This window comes from Netta rufina (genome assembly GCF_964035555.1).
Source record: "Netta rufina genome assembly, chromosome: 4".
NCBI lineage: Eukaryota > Metazoa > Chordata > Aves > Anseriformes > Anatidae > Netta > Netta rufina.
In genome coordinates this window covers 66,198,258-66,220,884 of record NC_140127.1, presented here as the reverse complement: position 1 = coordinate 66,220,884, position 22,627 = coordinate 66,198,258, and the positions used below count along the sequence as shown (strand labels likewise).

Below are 22,627 nucleotides of genomic sequence, written 5' to 3'. Positions count from 1 at the left end.
TTAGATCAGATTATCCTTAATCCCAGAAGTGAAATTCAATATTCAGAATCTTAATATTTTCCATCATCTGCTATTACTAGCAGAAATATCTTCCTTTAAAAGTTTTACCAAAAATCATAATGTAACTTGTATTCTTAGAATTCAGTTGAGGTAGAGAACAGATATAAATTAAATCTTCCTATCTTCTGCATGAATGCCTGCCTGTTGGTAAGGGTAACATATATAAACAGGATTATGAACGAACCTATAGAGCATGGTGCTGCAAAAACAAGAACAAGTGGGACTTTGAATGAGTCAAGATAAATATGATCTATTTAAGAAGCCATAGTATCTAAGAGCCTAAGGCAAGGAACAAATCAGGATGGGTGAAATAAAAGTAAAAGTGATAAATTCTCAATATTTTCTCTTCCCTTTTCCAAAATACACAGAATTAAAATTAAGATCTCAAAAACCTTTGACAGACATGCTCAGCTCTGCAGTTTTCTTTCCCATCTTTAATGTTTACCTTAAAGTGTCAGCCTATGTAGCTATACACAAGCACTGAGACACTGAGAACAAGACTGTCAATCATTTCCCTGCAGGTAGGCACCTTGTCTACCTAGGCACTTTAGAATGCCTTTTTCATTTTTTTTTTTTTAAACAAACAAACAAACAAACAAAAAAACACATCTAAACACATCTCAAGGGATACAAATTTGGACCCAAGTGACAAATCTTTCACTGAATTTTGCATCACGTCTGTTCTTTTACTGTTCACCTTTGAATATCAAGTACCCCAAGGAGCAAAACTGTAACATAAAAACAATGCTAAGGTATGTCGGCATCTTTATTATGCTTGGTGTTTTCTCATCTATTATCAAATAGTTCCAATACACATTAAAACAGATTCAGAAGCACCAAAGCAGAGGAAAACTTTTAACTACTATAAGATTTAATAAATATTAACCTTCAGTGCTTGAATCACTCAAATATATTTCATAAACATATAGCCCCAACTTCTACTACTGTATTTACTAGAAACTAGCTATTCAGTGATAGCAACAATTACAAGATAATGAAGAAGTGGAGTAAAGATTTGTTCTAATATCTTGATTACTAACTTTGTCTTTTAAAGCTAGTTCTGTATTTGTGTGCACTGACAAAACATTTTACTTACATCTCATGTACTTTGAGGCTCAACCAAGAAATTAATATTTGGTGTAGGATGCTGTCCAAAAAAGCCAGTGATCTTCTCATTTTTTGAAACCAACCTCTGTGCAAAAGCCACGCACACAAGAGGTGTGCAATTTCCCTCTGTTGCTGCTTCCTTTTCATTGAGTGCCTATATCTGTTTTCAAAACACAGATACAGAAGAAAAAACACATAGCTTGATATTTTCCATTACCCTGACTATGAAGGTGGAGGGTTTTTTCCCCCTCTGTTTTTTGGTGTTGTTTTAAGAGGAGTTGTGGATGATAGAAACATTAATTTTCACTTCAGTCAATTTCTTCCAATTAAAGAGGGTTGAAAAAGAAAACTAATAACATATGTTGAACAGGTTCTGTCTATATCTTTAAAGGTGTATTTTTAAGTCTGAGAAAGGTGCCCAGTATATAAAATAGGTTGTATTTTAACTAGTTGCCAAAAAACTGCATGCAGAGATTATTTGTGGTCATACAGGAGTGCTATAGAGGTGCTGGAGAAATAGCCAGAGTCCAGAAGTAAATGTAAAGTTCAATTAGTTTATCCAAGGGGATAATTCGTACATATTGGGAACGTTGCTGTGATTGCTCCTTTTGTGCATTAATTCCCATCTTTAAGGCAAATGAGCAACTGCTACTTTCTTTCCCTCCTCATCTCAGCTCACCTGCGCCCCTCCTGGAACATGGGCAACTCTTCTATATTTAAGTCTCTAGCCTCTTCTGTACCCAATACAACAGAGCACTTGTAGCCCCCAAATTTTTACTCATCTTGTGGTGTGTTGCATTCCTCAGGGGCTCCAAACCAAGAAAGGCTACTAACAAAACCTGTGTTACACCTTCATTTGAAGCACATTTGCCTGTATTCTTGATCTTGTTCTCTGCAGTCTGCACGAGATCAAGACCATTCAAATAGTCAGATCCAAAGTTAAACTAAATGATTTTCCCAAACTGATGCTAGATTATTTTGTTATTCTTTCTTCCATGTTTCTCTCAACTCACGATTGCTTCACCTCTTCTCTATTAGGCTAGAAACATCTCACTACAAAGACTATTACAAACTTTGTACTTAGAAAAAAAATCACAGCCTTGGTCTTCATGTAAGTCAGTCATGGGCATGAATTCAGAAAAATAATCCATACTATGTACTACGTAGGCAAAAATTAAAACAGTGAGTTTTTTTCCTTCAGTCCTACTATGTATTACACAGAAACGTAAAGCAAATCTGTAATCAAGTTACACGGATTTAGACATCTGAGCACTCTCCAAAAATGTAAGACAGACTCCTTTATCACTGAAGTTACTTCAGTGAAGTAACTAGGTTAGTTATCAATTCTTAGTAAGCTATGTTGCAAGCAGTATCATTTCTCATGTTTAGTCTACAAACAAAAGAGCCCCAGCTTCAAATCTGAAAGGTGCGATATATTTCTTCAGGAGTTTTAAACCCCTCATGATTCTTTTTTCTTCATACCTTTGTAGCACTGAAATATTCTTTCCACTCAACGTTTAGCTTTGAATGCACAATAAGTTCAAATCTTCCAAGTTTTGACACTGAGATTTGTAGACTCAAATCTAGGATTGCATAGCTGCTTAAAAATACACAAGTTTTATGGGTGCTTCAAAAGAAGATCAGATCACCACTAGAAAACTATAAAAGGTATCTGTGAATCTCAACACTTCGTTTTATGTGTTAGGTCTGACAGTTTGGCCTCTGGCAGCTAACGCAGCAGAATCAAGTAGGAGGAACGCTCTTGTCACAGAATAGCTCACACAACACTGCCCACAACAGCTTCTCAAACTACAACAGATCACATTCACACATTTTCCAGTACATTATTGGTACATAAAAGTATTAAACTACTAAAGTTGTCCCCCTTAACTGGCTGCAATTCTAACATGCTAACGATAAACATGGAGTCAGATGCCAGACCACAAGTACCTAAATAACGGTGAGAGGCAGAGGTACAGACACAGAGCACTGATTTCCTACCTTTTGCACGTAGGACTTGCTGCAACATGCCAGTAAACAGCAGGCAGATCTGTGCCTTCCTCCGCTCTGGTCAGAACTGACTCCAGCACAGCTCTTCCTGTTTGACCTTCTTATCTTTCCTGTTGATTGCACAGCCAGGCCGGGATGTGGTATGTACAATAAGTTGTCTATTAACTGATACTGTTAATTGAAAAGCTTTTTTTAGGGGGAAAAAAACAACATTCACAAGTTGAGCTACTAAAGTTTATTATACAAAGCAGAAATGTATCAAATGTGCTGGAATTCATTATTCCTGCTTTTCAAAGCAATAATTCATTTTGTCATTTTGCATTAGCTGCTAAAAGGTTTCAATGGACATATCCAGGCCATTGTGCTAAGCAAGCATGTTCAGTCAAAGTAACAAACAGACCTTCAGATGAAGCACCAGGCTTCGTTTCCCCTTTGCTTTTAATCACAGAATTAGATTTCTTGCTATCATTATGGCTACAAAAAGCCTCGTGAAGAATTATTTGACAGTGAACTCACTCTGATACACTTGGTTTTAAATTGCAAAGTGTAGGGCTTTGCAGCTCAATTATGCAATCTGCAGCCACATAGCATTAAATAAGTTTTGGAAGTTAAGGAATATATACACAAGCCTTTATCAATGATCCAGATTCCACAGCCTAAAGAAATGACCCACAAAGGCAAAGGAACAAGAATCCATCCCACTTCAAATTTATTGGCTTTTTGTCCTCTGCAATAAGATGAAGATGGCTTTGTTTTTATCTTTTCTTTCTGCCTAACAGTGAATATTCCACACATGGCCACCTTGCTGGTAAGCACTATGTACGCCCAAAAGCCAGTGGTGTGGGCTGTCCTCAGCATTGCAGCAGGCACTAAATGAGAACAGAACAAAGAGAGGGTGTCTGCCCCAAAGTCTATACATCTGGCATCTCAGACATCCCCAGACAACAAAATCACAACGCACATTTAAGTTGCTTCTTGACTTTATAAGTAGTGATTAATTACAAATCACACTCTTGTTTACCTTACTTCAGCCAGTCATACTATATTAACATGAATTGTAAATACTACTTCATGCAGATTAGCCAATCTGTTCCCACAGTATGTTTGGGAACACTCCATCCTTCAAGAAATTATAAATTTTGAATTCTTTTCAAGTGAGTGTATAAATCATACCTAACCAACCATCCCACAGGGCTTCTCTCCCATTGGAATCTATTTGATATTGCTCAATAACAAAGTGCACAAAGCTGTGTTCTAGTACCACTTCAGTTTTAATTTATAAATTAGCTATGCCCACAGTATGAAATACCATATTTATATCACCATTTTACAAATAACTAATTTTCCATAACTTTTATAAATGTCTAAATCTTTTTAGCACATTTATTTAGTTTGTATACTGAAGGATAATCTTTTATCACATTATAAACTCAGATCTTTGCTGGTATTCCTTTTTTTTATTTATTTTTTTTTTTAATGTGAACCTAAAATAGTTTTGAAAAAAAAAAAAAATCTAAACCTGTTTTCCTCCATGATTACCAACCTTCAATCTTCTGTTTCTATGCCCCCGTCACTGCAGAATCCATACACATATACCACTGATTCGTGTGTTCCTAAAATCTCAAGTACAAACAATTGTTTTAGAGAAGTGAAATCAGGAGAGACATATCTTGCTTAAGGAAACAAGTTACAAACTATCAGCTGAACTCACAGTTCCTTAACTTCCTTTTCAGTACCTTCTTCTTCAGCTGTCCTCTATGATTTTACTCCAAAGTGTATTTCATCATGCCATGTTTAGTTTCATGGGGATGTCTACTTCCATGTAGTTTAGGTGGAAGTATGAAAACTAAGTTTTCAACCTCAGGGCAATGCTATCAGAAGTTTGCTCTCTTGTCTTTTTAAAAGAGTACCAATCCACATTACAGAGATTTTATTCAGCGTTACTGAAGTTGTGAACAGCTGTTCCCATGAAATAACTCTAGAGACCAATATACTGTAGCAAACAGGAAGAAGGCAAAGTTAGCAGGGTGGTTTCCATATTAGTAATCACATCCATTGGACTACATTTTAATCACAAAAATTTGCTACGTATGAGTTGTGCCACCTGCTCAGGTTTCCTTATGTGAAAGAACAGTCTTCAGAAATCATCTTGTTTAACTATAAAGATTACAAGCAGACTTGACAGCCTGTTTATGTGTGGTTGTCCCTGAGCTTTTCAGAATCATTAAAAGAAGCTGCCAGGAGGACATTGCGTGTTGAAACAAGAAACTTCCTCTAATTGTCTTTCTCTGTCATTGTTTTTCATTATCCTGTTTGTCTGCCCTTCTGCAGCTGCATATTTGTCCAGCAGCTTTTCATTAGAACAGCTTGCATTGGGAAAAACAACACATTTTAATAGTCAGGCCAGGCTACACCTTCTATTATAACTACTCTTCCATCATAGTTAGAGATATACCTATGAAAGCATATTTTAGCCTGCTACCAAAGGGACCAACTTTAATGCTTAAGCGCATTGAAATGTAACTTATTTGGAACCCTTATTAACTGATAACTTGCAGCAAATAACAGATTTAGGCAAGAAGGGGTCTTTCTACCTGTTTACTAAATTCCTGCCAGATAATCTTTCATCTCAAGCCCACGATGTGTTACAAAGCCTATTTACCCTTGCTGAATCCTATAACAAAAGAACCTCTTCTGTTTAATGTTTTGCTCAAATTATCATTCATCACTTCAGCTGGCATGACAAACTTGAAGTCATGCAAGTTGCTGCTTTTTTGGCTGAATTATTCTCTTTGTTTTATTTCATCCAGCAGTTGAGGTATACTCACAAAGCAAACAAAAGCAATGCAATACAATCTGAACTGTAAATTTAAGAGAAATACCAATTGAGCACACAGATGTAAAATCTGTACAGCTTGGAGTGTGAGCCTACAGTAGTAACCTTTTATTTAAGGAACTTGCCTAAATAATGATATATATTTTTAACAGGCTTACTAATGTGCACGTTGTGTCAATGTTTCAATATTACAGCTGCATAAAACTTCCTTATAAATAGGTTTAGCCATATGTTTCCTTTTGATTAGCGTGTTATCTCTCCAGTGACTGCACATACAGTTAGGTAAAGAGTTAAAGTGTTTTCTCCCAGAGTCCTGTCATCTTTTCCCCTGCCTGGTTGGAACCCAGATAGCTTTACTTCCCCCAGGTCTTGGAAAAAACACCACCCCAGCTCCACAGGCTGGGTTAGAAAGGAAAAACAGAAAACATGAAAAGAAAAATATACTCCCATCCATCTGTAAGGAAATGCCGTCGCCTTGTAGTCTGCAGGAAAATGCTGAGTCAAAACATCCAGCTGTTACACTGCTTCAACACTGTTCCTTAGCTATTTACCTAGCGCACTAAATAACAGCTAAGTTTACTTACAATTATCACACATTAATAATAGTTTCTATTAAGCTCGTTATCCCTCAACAAACCACAACATGGTACACTCCTGACAAAACTTCCTCCTAAGTTTCGCAGCTCCTGAGAACCACTGTTAGTTGCTTGAGGACATTTTTGGCCACGGACCAAAAAGCCAACAAGCTCATACCAGTGAAAACATTTGGGCTCGTATCCCAGTCCAGGCAGGCAAGAAGGTCATGATAGGACTCCCTGTTCTGTTTCAGCCATGACACAGATTTCAGGTCTCTCACGTATTAGAGAAAAAGAAACCTTCTAGAATAGTTTCATCATCTCACAATAAAAAAATAGTATTTCACACTTACCACTCAGAAGATTTATCATTTCCTTCCTTCTGTATCACCAAGATTTATTTTCTGACCCACAGCCATAACAACCTCCCATAATCAGGTACACACTTTGGATTCACACATACCACAGACAGCTTATACTTCTTCATGACCCCCAAACCAAAAGCAGTCAGGGTTTGTATTCACAAGCTCCAGTACAGGGAACAAGCTTTCTCTATTTTATTATTAAAGCTGTTAGATGAAATTGAATTCCATATATCTTTCCTTAGCCACTGCAATTAACAAACCACCTAGAAATTCAGGTCTCTAAAAAGCACAAAAAAGCCTTAAGAATTTAGGAAATGTATTTTGACATAAAGGCAATAGTACTGCTCTTCTACAAACCTACAACTATTAAAAAGAGGAAGGTGAAATAGAATTATCTAAACTTAGTTCAATTTATACTTTAAATGCCACCACCACCCCTGCATAACCTGAAGAGACACCTTTTAAAGCATTTTGGGCAACTTAAAGGAAAATGAGCACTTCCTTTCATTAACAGGTGAATTATTTTTTTTTTTTTTCATTAAAGGTTGACTTATCCAGCTGCTTAAAGTTTTCAGGGAGAAAGAGTTAAGGACAAATCTGTAACCTTCCTATGGATTTCCAAGGAAAGCTAATATGATAATATGTTATCTACTCTGTTCAAATGAATGTAATGCTTCTTTTCCTTTGAAGAAATATCTTCTTTTTCACGTTAGCCATTCAGAAAAGGACACTAATCTAGGTTTTTCACTGAGTGAGTTTCTTATTTATATTGTCAGAGTTTTCCCTCTAGTTTTTAAAACAGAAAACTATTTCAGTATATCTGAACATGTTTATTGTGAGGATTTAAAACCAGACTGGAGTAGGAGGCCATGGCTTCTACTGTATGCTGAAATCTGCAGTACTGAAATTTCAGCAGTCTGTTAGGTGATTCTGATTAGTGCTTGAAAATACAGTGTGAAGGAACTGTACTTATTGGAACCTGAATATATATGGAATACATAAGCTAATTTTGGTATTAAGGAAGTAAATTTTGACTTAGGCATCCAAAGTGGAGGAAATCACTATATATAAATATATATTTCAATGTAGACTCAGTAAAATAAAGGTTTGCTTTTGTCTCTGCTGATGCTCTGCGAAAGGATATGCCTGAAGGAATACCTGGAGGACCAAAACAATAGATAGCCACCAGATTAGAAATGATCATAAAACTGTGATTTATTATCATGTCATCTTTGTGCCACACAAAGTTAGTGTAGGTAGCTTCCATGATTGATGAAATGAATACTGGTGGTAGGTATGCCATATAAGGATTTTCCTTTTGATAAATATAGCATAAAATATTATTTTCTTATAGTTTTGGATTAATGCCTCCAGTCCCTGAAATGTCTACAAGATAGAAAATCTTATATTGATAGTTTTGACTTTAACAAATGACCATAAATTCCTGCACTCATATAAAACTAGCAGAGAAGACGGGGATTTTTCCAAATTACTGCTGCCCTCTAGTTGAGACCTGAAGAAGGGCTCATGTGTTCAAGCGTCCAGTGTTTGCAGTTCTGTCTGTAGTTACTAGATCTCAGCTTCTCCTAGGAGCACCTTTCCTCTTATATGTATCTCTATTGAACGGTTGTCTAAAGACACCAAGACTAAGAATATGAAATGATGGCAATAAACATAACAAGACCAACACTTTCTGCTACTTAAGTGTCCAGCCTTGGCATGCTTCATTCAATATTTCTTAGAAAAATAATAAAATAGTTAAAAGATACAGTGAAATCATCAGTCTTGTGAAATATGTGGAAAGATTTTCTATTTAATAAAGAATATCTGAGGCACAGTGGAGGATTTTTCAATAAGGATCTGAAAATCACTGGAACTCAAAATGCTTCCTATTTGAATTTCAGCTTTTGAACCATCTTACAATTCCACTTATGAACTTTTGATTACGTGAAATACAATTTACACAAATTTAAAGCTTTTAGTTTTGAGACTGGAGGTGCTTTATTTTTATTTCTGTTAGTGCCAACAGAAACTGTAATTATGTGAAGGTGTGACTGGGGAGGGGACATGCTATAAAGATATTTTTACTACATTTAAGGGCATGCAACTAAAAAGAAAAATTATAACAAGCCTTGTCACTTGCTGGGTACACTGCATTAAATGCACAGTATGTGTCTTATGTCCATACATTATATTCAGTAATGATCCATTTTTCACCATTTTGATCCATTTTGGAGAAGTAAAAATAATTAAAAAATAAAAATAAAAAATAATCATTTATTCCTTATTTTCTAGGTGACTTCTCTGCATACATTATCCACAACCCTCAGCCACCTTTAACTTTTCTTTTAGGTAGGCTTGGCCCAAGCCATTACATAAAAACTAGGGCCTTCGACTGGTATCATTAAGCCTGGAAAGCAATAGTGATAACATGAGACAGCTTTGATGCAGTTGAGGACATCCACAGAACTGTTCAGTCACAGCTGCATTTTCCTGGGGTCTGATGCTTTCCAAACCAGGTATATTCCCTGGCAGAGTGCAGCGAAAGCTTCTATAAACTGTCATGAAGGCAAGGCCTTGCTCGCAGATGATGCTATGTGAAAATTTTGTCACCTAGTAAGAGTCTAAGTTCTGCTAACATGGTACAGTATTTTTTTTTTTTTTTTAGATTACAACAGTGTTAGAGATGAAATGCAAGACAAGCAACAGCAAATCAGCATATATCAGCTTGTTCTGCAGAGTACAGAGTTAAACTGACTCAGGGACAGTGGGGTATAATATCAGCTACTTGAAGTGAGAAGTTGCAGCTTCACAAAAGCGGTAATTTTCCAAGGAGTCACATCTGCAAGAGATCACACGGTGCTTAATAAGTGCTAACCTCTCTGCAACAGGCACAAAGGGGATAGTATTAGAGTTCAAGCTTGTTTACTACAGAAAGCACATCATTTACAAATTTACAGACAGGGGTACTGATTTCACTAGCTACATAAACTGTGTAACATTGCACTGGAATCCTTGCAAGCTTCATCTGCTGTTCTCAAATTCAAGTTAAACTTTTGCCAATGTTTTTGCACGTGTAGTTGTGACTTTTATATTATTCATGCCTTATATTGGCTCTTCCCCAAATCATTCTTTGTATTTATATTTCTGCACACCTCATTTCTATAACTTGTGTGGTTGTCATTCTTGGATATAAATTATATAGCATTACCTGCTAGACTTCCTGTCATATGCAGCAGTCTTCGATATTAAAATTTATTTGTTTTGACCAACTTTCCAAAAGCTGACTGCTGACATGAGAGAACAGTCCCTGATTGTCTCATTGTAACAGAGAATTCTTTCATCCTCAGCCATTGTTTCCTTTGATGTTATTCCATTCTTTCTGTTTTCAAAGTTTGCCTTGAAGTTGTATTTGACCTACTGATCATAATGCATTTAGGTTTGTAATGGGTAATTGATGCCTAAGTTGAAACTGCTGATGTAATATTTATATTCTGCCCACAGTGTAAGAGGAGCTGTACATAAAAGTTGTTACAGACATCTTGGTATTGCAATACAGACATCTCCATACAGTGCTCTATTATTTCATTACAGCTGTTCCACACTAATTCATTAGTTATAAACATGTGTACCTCTGGCTTAGTAAATAGCTGGCAATTTATTTTCATATCCTGAATCTCATTTTAAGATCTCTCAGCCTGTTACTCTTTGTAGACTTCAGACTTGACTTACATCTTGTTTACTATCAATGCCAAAGCAACACACGACAAACCCAGGAACATGGTGGATAAGCACCCAGTGTCACAGGCACCAACACATTGCAAACACAAGCCTGGCCCATTTTGGCAGCTGTCCCAGAGCCAGCAATTCCCTGATGTAGTAGCCTGAATATAGTAGCCTGAATGTTGAACAAGCCATAACTCGAACTGGGAGTAATAGGAAAATTAGAAATTTCTGGAACAAAATTGAGGGACAATTTGTCATTTAAAACATAAGCTCTTCAAAATAAATTACTATGGATTGCAAGATCACTTTTCATCTTACAGGAGATCTAATAGTTGTCAAAAGACAGCAACTTGGAGTAAATACGATCCTAATAATTAGATTTAAGTTGACAAAGTAAAGAAATGCCAAAGTTTCTTGGCAGATTAAGCTCAGTTTTCAGGACTACCTCATAGAATTCAATGGCAAAAAATACAGAGATGCACAGTAGATTATTTTTTTTCTGATTTGTTTATGATAAGTTTAGGTCATTTTAATAGGAATTTGCGCAACTAATTGTATAACTGTCACAAACTGATGAATTTTATTTATTTTTTTTTTTTAAAGTTTTGCTCTAGGTTGCCCTGAATATCCTTTGGTACTATCTCTGCTTTGAACGTGAAGCCAAGGGCCAACTTCTTATAACAACTTCAACATCAGGTATTTGAAATTGCGATCTCCTATATTCTGGACAAGAATGTAAATCACTTCTAATATCTGACTGGGTGAATGTTTTTTCACAAGTGAGTGTTTTTTCATTCCCCATGCAGAGCAGCAAGTTCCTGTAGATTGACCTTCCATCATTGGGATGCTTTTAAAATATGACCCCTTTCATACTATACTGGTAATGACCTCAAAAAACTTTGCAGACAAACAATTAAATAAAAGTAATAATTTTATTGCACTGAGGAGCCTATGGCTTCCCCATTGTTGGAAAAAATAAAAATTAAAAAAAAATAAAAAGGAATTTCAAAAACAGCCTTTTTTTGTTTGCTTCAACTGGACTTTCTCAATAAAAATTCTGAATAAAAATATTGTATGGCAGCCTTACTGAGAAACTGAATTTTAAAATGCTAGTATTATTAATTGAATACTACACCTATTGAACACTCTGAATTTTAAGAAAAATAAAAAAGAAAAAGTGAAGAAAGGGAAATATAAGCAATGTTCTTAATTTCACTTAAATATACAGAAAAAAAAAATATGGGGCAGCTTCTGCGAGAATGTATATTTTGTCAGTCCATAAATCTGCAGTGTACTTAAGATACAGAGGCATACACAAGAACATACACATTGTCAAGTGTAACGCTAGTATCTATTCATGAATATATGCTATATTGATTGTTCTATTTTATATTTAAAGTGTTCACTCCTTTTTCCTTTACATGAAGCCATACATAATTTCAAGTCAAGCACACCACGATATCACAGAACTTGCCTGGCAGTAAGAACCTGACTATATCCATCTGTTTTCCGGAAGCAGAGAAAATGAAACGTGAGATGTATTTTTTTATTTGCCATGGATTCATTTCTGATATTTGGGGTGGTTAGCAATTCAACAGAAAGCAAAGATTTTTATTCCAATAGAACTAATGTAATAGAAGACGTATGAATATAAGTAAGAAACACACAGTTTAAATACCCAGGTACAGTAAAATGCAATGTAAGTTCTTAGAATCATGGAATGGTTTATGTTGGAAGGGATCTTTAAAAATTTTTTAGTCCAATATCCCTGAATAACAATAGTGAAGAAATGTTAGAAAACATTCATATACTATAAAAGTAAAGTTTTTTGCCTTGCACAGAGTTTTTTAATCTCTCCCATGATAACACTGAAGGTTTGGTGGAAGCCAGACTATCAGGACTGTCAAATGCCAGTTCAGTTTCCAGTAAAGACAGAAGTGGTGCAAAATGCTGATATTTTGGAGGCTGATCTTGGGGGTCTCTTCCAACCTAGATGACTCTGTGGTTCTGTGACTTTTCAGCCTTTTTCGCAGTGGCTGGACAAGCTGATCACTTTCACAAACACTGTCAGGAGATGATTGTCACAATGATTGTCAGCATTGCCTATTAGCCTGAAATTTTAATTGGTAACATGAGACTGAATCTTGCAGTGCCTTGATGACTGTGTGATCATTCTCAGGGTGTATCATTGTCCTGAAGGATCTCAGCTGATTTGTCTATAAGACAAAATGCTCGGTGTAAATTGTTTAGTGTTAACCTTCTTGACAACTTTTTCTGGATGGTTTTAAAACTACTAGCATTAAACTACTTCAAAAAGTCATTCAGGCAGAGCTTTCTCTTGCCCTCTGTATCCTGGATAAGGCTGTTTTGGATGATAGTCCACAAAAGCAGGGATTGCTCCATGGTCTCTTGGTTGGAGTGGTGAGGTCCTACCGAGTGGCAGCGTATGAGTTATGCACTGGGTCACAGGGTCCCCTAATTAAGCTTGTGGCAGGTGCTGTTGTCTTAAACAAGGAGAATTTTGAACTCCAAAATCTGTTTCTTACAGCATTTCCTAAAGCACATTTGTGCCATGTGCTCAGCAAACCATTCTGAGCATTTGGGTAACTGGGCCTTTTGGTTATTTCCATGACTGATAGAACTTCAAGAATCCACTCATAGACCTTGGGTTTTCTCTGCAATGAATAAGCAATGGCTTTAGTGTTCAGTCTCCTGCACTACTGCCCAGCAGAAGGGTCCAACTTTAGCAGCCTGAAAGCCCAAAACAGTTCCCTCTTGTTACACCCGGTATTGATTGCACAATTATTGATTATTGATTGCAAGTTATGTCTAATTTTGCTTTCAAAGCAACACTTCTGCATAGCCACAGGCTTACTAGCATCACTCAAAGAATGCCTTGAACTCATGATAGTTATTATATGCAAAGATATTTCATGATTAAACTGTTACACAAATTGCGGTGATGCTGGAAGCCAGATCTTATTAACATGAATGCAGAACAAAGACGAGATGAATGCTGCTGCATTGCCACAATTGAGATGCTCTACAAATTTCTGCTACTCTGATATGTAACAGACATAAACACATGGATATTCTTGTACCGTCTGCAACCTAGTGAAGTTCTACAAGACCAACTCCAACTCCTCTGCCACACTTTAGTACAACTGGGCAGTGCAAGAAAGCTTTCATTGGCAAATGGGTGGCAGAAGGTTGCTGGATGGAAAAATGGCAATAAAGGCAGTTAGCAAAACATGCTATTGAACAATTAAAGATGCATTCTGCAAATGACAGAAAGGGATAGCAGCATGCTACTGAAGTTACAAGTCATGAGCTTCAAGGAATGACTAAGCAGAGTAGGAGTGAAGGGTGGAATCTGATAGGACAGATTCATGAGTGACACAGAGAAAGTGAATAGGGAACAATATGTTTGCTCTCTCTTCCACTACAAGAGTGAGTAGGCATTGAATAAAGATAGCAAATAGCAGGTTCAAAACAAAAGCAGGTGGTTCTTTGCAGCACCCATAGTTCAGCTGTGAAATCTCTCAAGCAGGGTACTGCGGTTGCTTGAAGTGTGCATAGACTGAAAAACAAAACAAAACAAAAATAAATAAATAAAATAAAATAAAATAAAATAAAATAAAATAAAATAAAACAGTTGAGCAAGGTAATGGAAGAAAATGCATGGAAGGTTCTTAAACATGCAGAAAACTCATTTGGCTCAGCAAGTCTGCTCTGCAAATATCCATTGCTGCTGGCTGTCAGCAGTGGGGCACCAGCTTGGATTGTCTGATCCCATATCCCTGTGATGCCTGAGTGTAGGTCCATACTCTTCCCAGTGGCAGCAATTATCTCCAGGATTTGCATCATTTGAGTGCAGAGCAGGAGTCCTCTGCATGCTCCTGCTTCCTCACGCTGGTAGTGTTATGCCAAGCTGCCCTGCACGCAGCATCAGAGGAGCTGTGCAACATGATGTGCTTATGTAACTGCATCTGGATCTTGCTGGGTTTCTTAAAATGGAAGTTTGGGTGCTGTTTTATTAAAATAATAATTAAAAAAAAAAAAAAAACACATTATTTCTATCAGAATTATAGCAATTATTTGTTAGATAGATGGAATACTGGACAGCCTGGCTTTCACAAAACACTGTGAGTCTTTCTAATTTCACAAATGAAGGATCAGTGAGGTTCCCCTGCTCCAGCCAGCACTCCCTTCCTCTCCTCAATAACCACACTTGCTGCCAAACGTCTTCTGCGGTGCAGCGCTGCCTGGAGCCCGGGCCGAGCTGAGGAAGAGCTCAAACATCCCCATCCTCCTTCCCTGGCCGTTCCGGGGACATGCTAAAGCACCTGTGCAGCGACCCGCTTTGCACAAACGTCGGCGACCTCACCAGCCGAGCACCGGCAGGAAAATGCGGAGGAAGGGGAGCTGCCGGGGAAAAAGGTGCGAGCGGGATGCGGCTGAGGGGGAACCGGGGGGGGGTCCCCGCAGCCCCGGAGTGAGATGTAAACCCCTGGAGGAGGCACGGAGCTGCCGAAAACCCCAAGGTGCCCGCTGGGGTGGCCGGGGTGCTGGGCACCTGCGGCAGGGGCGGAGCGCGGCGGCGGGCGGGGATGGGGCCGGGGCCGCCCGCGGGGCCGTGGGGACGGGCGGCGGGGACGGGCGGCAGCGGTGGCGGCGGCGGCGGCCCCTCCTGCGCGACATGAGCACCGGCACAGGTAGGAGGCAGCGGGAGGACCCCCCCCGAACCCCTACATATGCACCGAGCATATCGGGAGGGCGACGTTGCGATTTTTTTTTTGCGGGGTGGGGGGGGCAGCTGGAAATTGCGGACCGTAAAGATTTCTGTATTTTTACATATATTTATATATATATTATTATTATTGTATGTATGTGCATCTCTGAGGGGAGCTCGGAGCCCGGGCGCCGCCCGCACACCGCAGGGAGCTCCGCGGGGTGGGTTCGGCTGCCGGCGCCCACCGGTACCCCGCCGAGCGTGGGGCAGGAACCTGCTGTCCCCCTTCCCCGCCCGGCATCCCGCAGGGAAGGAGCCCGCAGCTCATCAGACGGGTTTGAGGTTAAAATATTGGGGTTGAAAGCTCGGCCTCTACTCCCGGCTGAGATTGCATGCTGGCAGGGGAGGTGAAAACCACGCAGGTTTCGTCGGAACACCAGCTACGATTTCCACCCAGGAGATCCAGTTGCCCAGGGAAATACAAAAGTATTTTTTTATTATTCCCTCCCCATCCCCCTCCTTCCCCCCGTGATACATGCAGGATTTGTGAACGGGCTTGAAATTGTGTTTTCCAGCAATTCAGCATTCGTCTGCATTGGGTGGCACTGGCGGGTGATTGCTTCAGAGCTCAGCTGATCGCACAATATTATAGTCTTTAAGGCAAACCCAGGGTTGTGCATAGGGAAAGGGGGAGGCTTTCAGAGCTGATTGTATATTTCATTTCTGAGCATAACTGTAGCTGCTAAATATACCCTCTGCCACAACAACGGGGAGACGTTGAATAGCTACAATTACGTGGTGACTCTGTATGTCAACACGCTTAATCACACCACATCCTCGCAGCGAGCCAAATGAGAGCCTAACGCAAACAAAGAGGAAGACAGGCTCCTTGTTAGAGCAGTGAGAGACCCGGGGTCAAACACCTGCCGGAGGCTTCATATAAAAACGGAGCTTTGCATTTCCTCTATTGAAAGCGTAGCGATTTCCACATATGCCTATCAGCTGTGCTTCCGTGTGGTCTGTGCATGGAAGGCACACTTCCAACCTGCCAAGTGCCCAGGCTGGGGCAGGTGGGAGCAGAGCAAGAGCGTGTTCAGGGGTGCTGGAAATCCTGAGCCTTTCTTCTGCCTCTAAAGGAATCAAGATGGTTAACACAGATGGTGACATCTGCATTGGAGATGATTAAAGTCAAGCACAGAATCCTATCCTGTTCCCCATCTGTAATCTCCAACAGAAGAATATGCAGCACTGTGAAGCGTTTATATTCTGTAGCAGTAGAGCTGAGGCTGAGAGAGGGAGTAGAAAATTCCAGAGTTGCATCCTGAGAATGTTTTAAACACAAATTTGATAGATTGCAAAGTCAGAAACACAGAAGAAAAGTTTGTGGATAACAGTCTAGTACAGATGAGACTTGACACAATTCTATCTCTGTAATTGCACCAAATACAGCATAAATGAAAGAGAACTAATGAATAGTGCCAAGATAAAAATAACATCCTAGGAAAAAGGGTGGAAAAACCCCTGAGAGTCCTTAGCTCTCATTTGAAATTACAACTGGCAGTTTTAGGAGCATTGTTTTTAAGTATCACTTTAGCTTTGATGTTTCCAGATTTGGATTTACCGTGTCTGTGTGGACTATGTAAAAAATTTGCAATCAATTTCTATGATAAATTAAATGTGGGGAGCCCACCTCTACTCTGCAAAAGCAATGGAAAATTTCTTTTAACATCAGTAGTGCAACTATCGTACAGCAAATTTAATGCCACAACTCACTTGAGTAAAATTACTGCTTACAAAAGATTTCCACCAAAATTGCTCTGGAAAGGCTGTAATTCAAAGCTCAGTGGTGGTGTTGTAGCAGAAGGATGTTTCTGTCTCTGCCAAGAAAACCAGGCTGAAATGTGGCATCGAAATCACTGCCACATAAGGTTTAAGGCATTGCTGCCGTGTTTGGTGATCCATCCTCATGAGATGGAGTCAACCTTTGTGGATCTCTACTTGCTACTCCAGAAGCCTTTGCTCAGTCTGCGTGTCTTGTGCTGATGTGCCACATCATTGGGATCCCTGCCTGGATCCCTGCCACGCTGCCTTGCCCTTTAGATGTACAAATGGTTACATTTGGTAATGTGATTTAGTTTATGATACATAGATACAGATAATACCTTTTAAAGTGGCTGTATAGTTCTCTGAAATGTCATTCTGTATTAATGAACTACAGACTCGTGGTATAGTTTTACATCTAGAAAACATATGATCATGTGGCATAGGAAAACACAACTCAAATGTATTAGTATTTATAGCATAATTAGGTTTTCCCACACATGATTATCCTCAGCTGAATTCCATATACTTACCTCTGACCTTGTCTGAAAACATTTCTAAGCAAGGGCTCATTCACAACCCCTATATACCTAGGAGAGTTGCATGAAATGGCTGTGTATTCAGGATTCTGAGTGTACTTTTAATAATTTATAATATGGTTATCAGCCTGATATCCCAGTTCTTTGCTGTCTTGAAATCATAGCAAAAAGAACAAAGTAGGTTAAAAATTTGAAATTGAGAAAACTAGGTTTCCATCAGTTCCCAGAAATAGGGTAACATGGTGTTGATTATTTAAGTGCAAGAAGAATCACAGAGCTAATTACATACTAGGTGAATTATCTCAGATTAGATTAAATTAAATGTCATGACACAAATTCGCTTGGCTCTTTAGTTTCTAAACTGTTACATTAGAGGGAAAATTTGGTTGTGTGGATCAGAGAGCTGCTGACAGAGGTTCACAACCCAAATGGCGCATGGCCATAGTGCACTGGTTACAAAAGAGGCTGCACAGGCTGGTCACACTGGTTCCTGCCCTGCCGGGGAGATGCTTAACTCCTTTTCAAAATTCACATGTAAATAGGCCAACGGGAACCCTCCCCAGAGACAATAGCCTGTTTGTTTCAGACAAGTATATTTTCCTGTTTTACTTTCATCCCTTCCTTTTGAGCACTGGTAGCAGAGAGCATTAAGTTACTTGATGGGAGCAGCAAGAGGTCGCCTTGCTTTGGAGTTCTCCAACTAATGAAATATGTATGTATGAAGATAATAATGTGCAGTCCTCCAAGTTTAGTAATTAAACAGAATTAGAGCTACTTCATTTCCTTGCCATTTTAGCCATGGCATGATCTCCCTGAGAAAGTATACAATGGCATGTAATTGCTGATGGTAATTCTTGCTCTAAAATTGAATTTCGTGGAATATATATATATATGTATATACACACACACATATATTTGGATTGTAAAAAAAAATAGGAAGCTGTATCTTAGGCTTAAGTTGTTTTTGTTTGTTTGTTTTTTTGTTTGTTTGTTTGTTTTTTGTTGAAGATTATTCTTTGCAACATCATGTTCTTTGATGGTAAGAATATACAGCACTGCTACAAGAGGGTGAAATTGGTCAGAAGAGATTATCAGGTGATAGCTTCATCAGCCAGTAACTTCTGACTGCAGGACATCCTGCCTGCTGCAGGCCTTTCTGTGCTACCCGAGCTCTGCTCAGATGGGAAAGGTAGCTTGTTCTCCTTTAAAACACCCGGACATTTTGCTCCACGAGTGAGGTCTGCTTCTTGCCAACCTGCCCGTCTTCTGCATGGTGTCTGCAGCACCGAACACCCTGTGTGTCTGCTCTTCTGGCCACAGCTGGCTGTCACTTCAGTATGGTAGTAAAGCACTGTTGGTTTTGCTGCACAGGGCTTACATACTTAATGCCCAATATTCAACTTTATGATAGAAACAGAGGGCCAAGAAATGTAAAGAGATAAATAATTGAAAAACCAATTAAAGTGTGGCTGTTGAGGTAACTTTTCCCCTCTTTTTCCTCATTCTGTGACATGGGCTCGCCAATATTCAAAGTGAGGAAACCCCGGTCATAGTTTTGCTGATTTTGACAAACCATTCACCTTCTATCCTCTACAGACTCCCAAATCCAGGCTGTGGAGATGTGTCCCTCCTGACTTAAAGCTCAGAGCAGTGTTTCCCAGTCCTGCTGGGGGGTTGCTCACCTTCATACCCTGAATTTTCAAACAAAGGGATCATAACAGTGAATGAAGCATATTTGGGTGGAAGTAGAGCATTCTGCTTAGGGCTTTCACAGGGCAGGGATGACTGCTGGGATGGGAGCGGGAACGACTAGCAGCAATACTGTGCCTTCTTCATTCATCCCTCCAGCAGGCCAGCATCAGACACAGCAGCAGAGGGGCCTCAGAGATTATCAGACAATTTGCTGGCTCATTGTCTGCATCCTTAAATATATCCTTCAGGCAAATATTTCTGAATTTAGATGATTCCCTGTGTCAAAATCTATTAGCAGTGTGTCAGGGCCTTGAGCTGTTACCTTCTGAAATGTTGGAGGGTTTTTTTTCACAGCTGGTTAGCTGATGCTCGTGCTCTGAAATCTAGATGGAGTCTTGTTTTGCAGGAAGGACAGTTATTTATTTTTCTGTTCTAGAAAAGAAATCTGAGAGGAATATAAGCTCCATTCAGTGAATAGTTCTGTCTGCTTTAGGAACATATTTTCTCCTTTTATCTGTAAAAACAATTCTACTGGCATTAGCTATATTGATCAATCCCTTCAGTTTGGAGATTTTTCCTGATAGTATAGTACAAGTTGGTTGATCTGTAGTGAAGGAAATCAAAGCGTCACTGCAATTAGCCATCAAAAATAAAAATAAATATTCCTGAATAGTAAGATATCACTAAAGATGTTTTTAAAAGACTTTAATGTTCCCATAATATGGATTTTTATTTTTTTTTTTGCTATTTAGAAACTATTACTTTTTGAATTAAGCAGTATTGTCACTGTTAAGCATAACAGACCACAATTGCTCCTCATGATAGATAGGAGAAGAAAGCGTGGTACCTTAGTTATTACTGTATGGTAACTGATCACAAACACAGCAGTCCTTGAAAGTTTTCAAATATCTCCTTTGTTTTTACATATCTAGCATTGGTCAGTCTCTGATGCATCAAGAGAGGATGAAATGTGATTGTCCTGTGTTTTTCCTCTTCCCTCTTGCCAAATTCGTATTTGGGAGACAAAAATAAATATAGGTGTTAAAAAAAATTCTGGCCCCTGCTGGTTTATGGAGTGAAATAACTGAATATAGCGTAAATGTGGAGCAGTAAGCATACTGTACTTGCGTTCCTTCAAGCCTGTTTCAAAGGACAAGAAAGTAAAACCAAATCCCTATGACTGTTTATAGTGTAAAATCCTTGGGCAAGAGGGAGGAGTTAAAGTTTGATCCATATCATATGCAGAAAAAGTCAAAGAACCTGTTATGCTTGAGTGTGTCATACAAGAGCTTTGGCAACTTCAGAAAATAGGTCATTAGAGCTCCTTCCCCTTGCAGGTGTGTGACTTGTGGATTCACAGGTGGCAGCAAACCTCAGAGGTAATAAGTAAGGCACTTTACTAATTGTTTAAGTAAATATTGAGATCTTCTCTAAGCTATGCTAAATGGGACTAAATGAACATGAGGTGGTTAATTCAGAGAGTTCTTGATCAGAGGCCAGTTTTTGCTTGATTTATTTCTACTTTTGTCAAGAGAGTTCACTGAGGTGCATTTGTAAATCATAGATTGTTGCAGTATTGCAGTTTAAAATTATGTGAATGATCTAGAAGTCATGAAAAATATTTTTACAGTTTCATCTTTGTTTTCATCTCAGTTACTTGTGTTTACTTTGCCCAGTTTACAGATTCTCTAGGTCCCTTTTCCTTTCCTGTTGTGTTCTCAGAGTTGCAAACTTATTTTGGATCTGCAAGTTATTTCTCTGCTTTGCCTTGTAACAAAACAGTGAGGGGTTTTAATAGAGTTTAGCTGACAAGTTTGCTTTTGATAGTCTTGTAGAGTTTGCCTTGCTCCCATGTTTCTTTTGGCTTTGCAATACCAGCGGCGTTAAAACAATCTCTTGATCACAATTTTAGATATAACACAGATACAGAGGACCTAATCTTTAAGGCTGTATGTATATAATTATGTAGGGCATGGAGACCTACAGACAGAAACTGGCCTTGCTGACAGGAAGGCAGGAATGGAGTAGGATTTGCAGCCAATTCACACAAATGGAGTACAAGGCAATCTGGAACAGCTGGGCCTTCGTATGTCTGTATGGCGGCGATCTGGAGCAAACGTCTGGCAGTGCCTCCAACACCTTGCCCCTGTGACTCGCACATATGCCATCCGTTCTGCTATGTGCTAACCTGGCTGCAAGTCGGGCTCTGAGTGCCAATTTTAGGGTTTCTGCTTGCGGCCTGAGTTCCAGTGTGCTCACCAGTTCCTGCCCTACTCAGGCTAAATAAAGCAGAGCCAACCCGAAAATAATGCACTCTGCCTTTGCCTGGAGAGCAGACCAGCGCTGCACCTGAGCACAGGTTGTGGGTATGTGGTAGTGGTGACAGGCCAGAGTGGGTTTGTGTGCCATCTGGAGCCCGTCCATGGCTCAGTGTGCCTTTGGGTACAGAGTTCCCACCCGCGTGGTTAACAACTCCTGTACAAGGGGGAATCTCACTGCTCTCTTCAGCTGGAAACGCCTGGTGAGTGGCTGTAGGGAAGATGGAGCCAAGCTCCCCTCACAGGTACGTGGAGAAAGGGCATGAGGTGACAGCTAGGAGTTAGAGCAAGGGAAATTTGTGCTGGCTATAAGGAGAAGAAAAACAGGAATGGGAGTGCCTGAAATCTGGAAGAGTTTTTCCCAAGATGGCCGTAAAACGTCCAGGGTTTTTAAAAATCTATTTTGCAAAAGTCTGAGCAACCTGACCTAACTTTGAGTATAGACCTGCAGTGTGTTGGACCTCTGGGTGTCCTATCCAGTCCCAAATTTTCTGAGGATCTCTCTGCTACAGAGACCTACAGGCAGATTTATCTTGAATGCCTTACTTATTTACTGATCAGCGTTCCTCCTAGGCTTTGGTGGCTCATTCCTATCTCATGAAATTGGAGGAAAAAAACTACTACTTCTAGCTTCAGCTTTGTGTAGGAGCATTTGTAAGTTCTCCTGCACCAGGCCCTGTGGAGAAAGTGTTTTATGGACCACAAACCTGTTGAACTATCACCCAGAAGATGCAGGCCCACTCCCGTGGGCTATGCTAGCACAACTGCAGAGCCAAGGGGTGACAGACACCAAGCATGGTGTGAACATCTGGCTTCTCCATCCATGCTGGGATTTCGAGAAATGAT

General features: G+C 39.4%; 1 protein-coding gene across 1 annotated transcript in view; it reads left to right on the top strand.

The window, feature by feature from the left end:
• Positions 1–15,302: 15,302 nt before the first annotated feature.
• The window catches only part of ABLIM2 (actin binding LIM protein family member 2), a 146,820-nt gene continuing 139,495 nt past the window's right edge, over positions 15,303–22,627 (top strand). Inside the window, exon 1 of the mRNA XM_084286157.1 lies at positions 15,303–15,394. Within this exon, the coding sequence (XP_084142283.1) occupies positions 15,379–15,394 (16 nt within the window). The 5' untranslated portion in view covers positions 15,303–15,378. The remainder of the gene's footprint in view (positions 15,395–22,627) is intronic.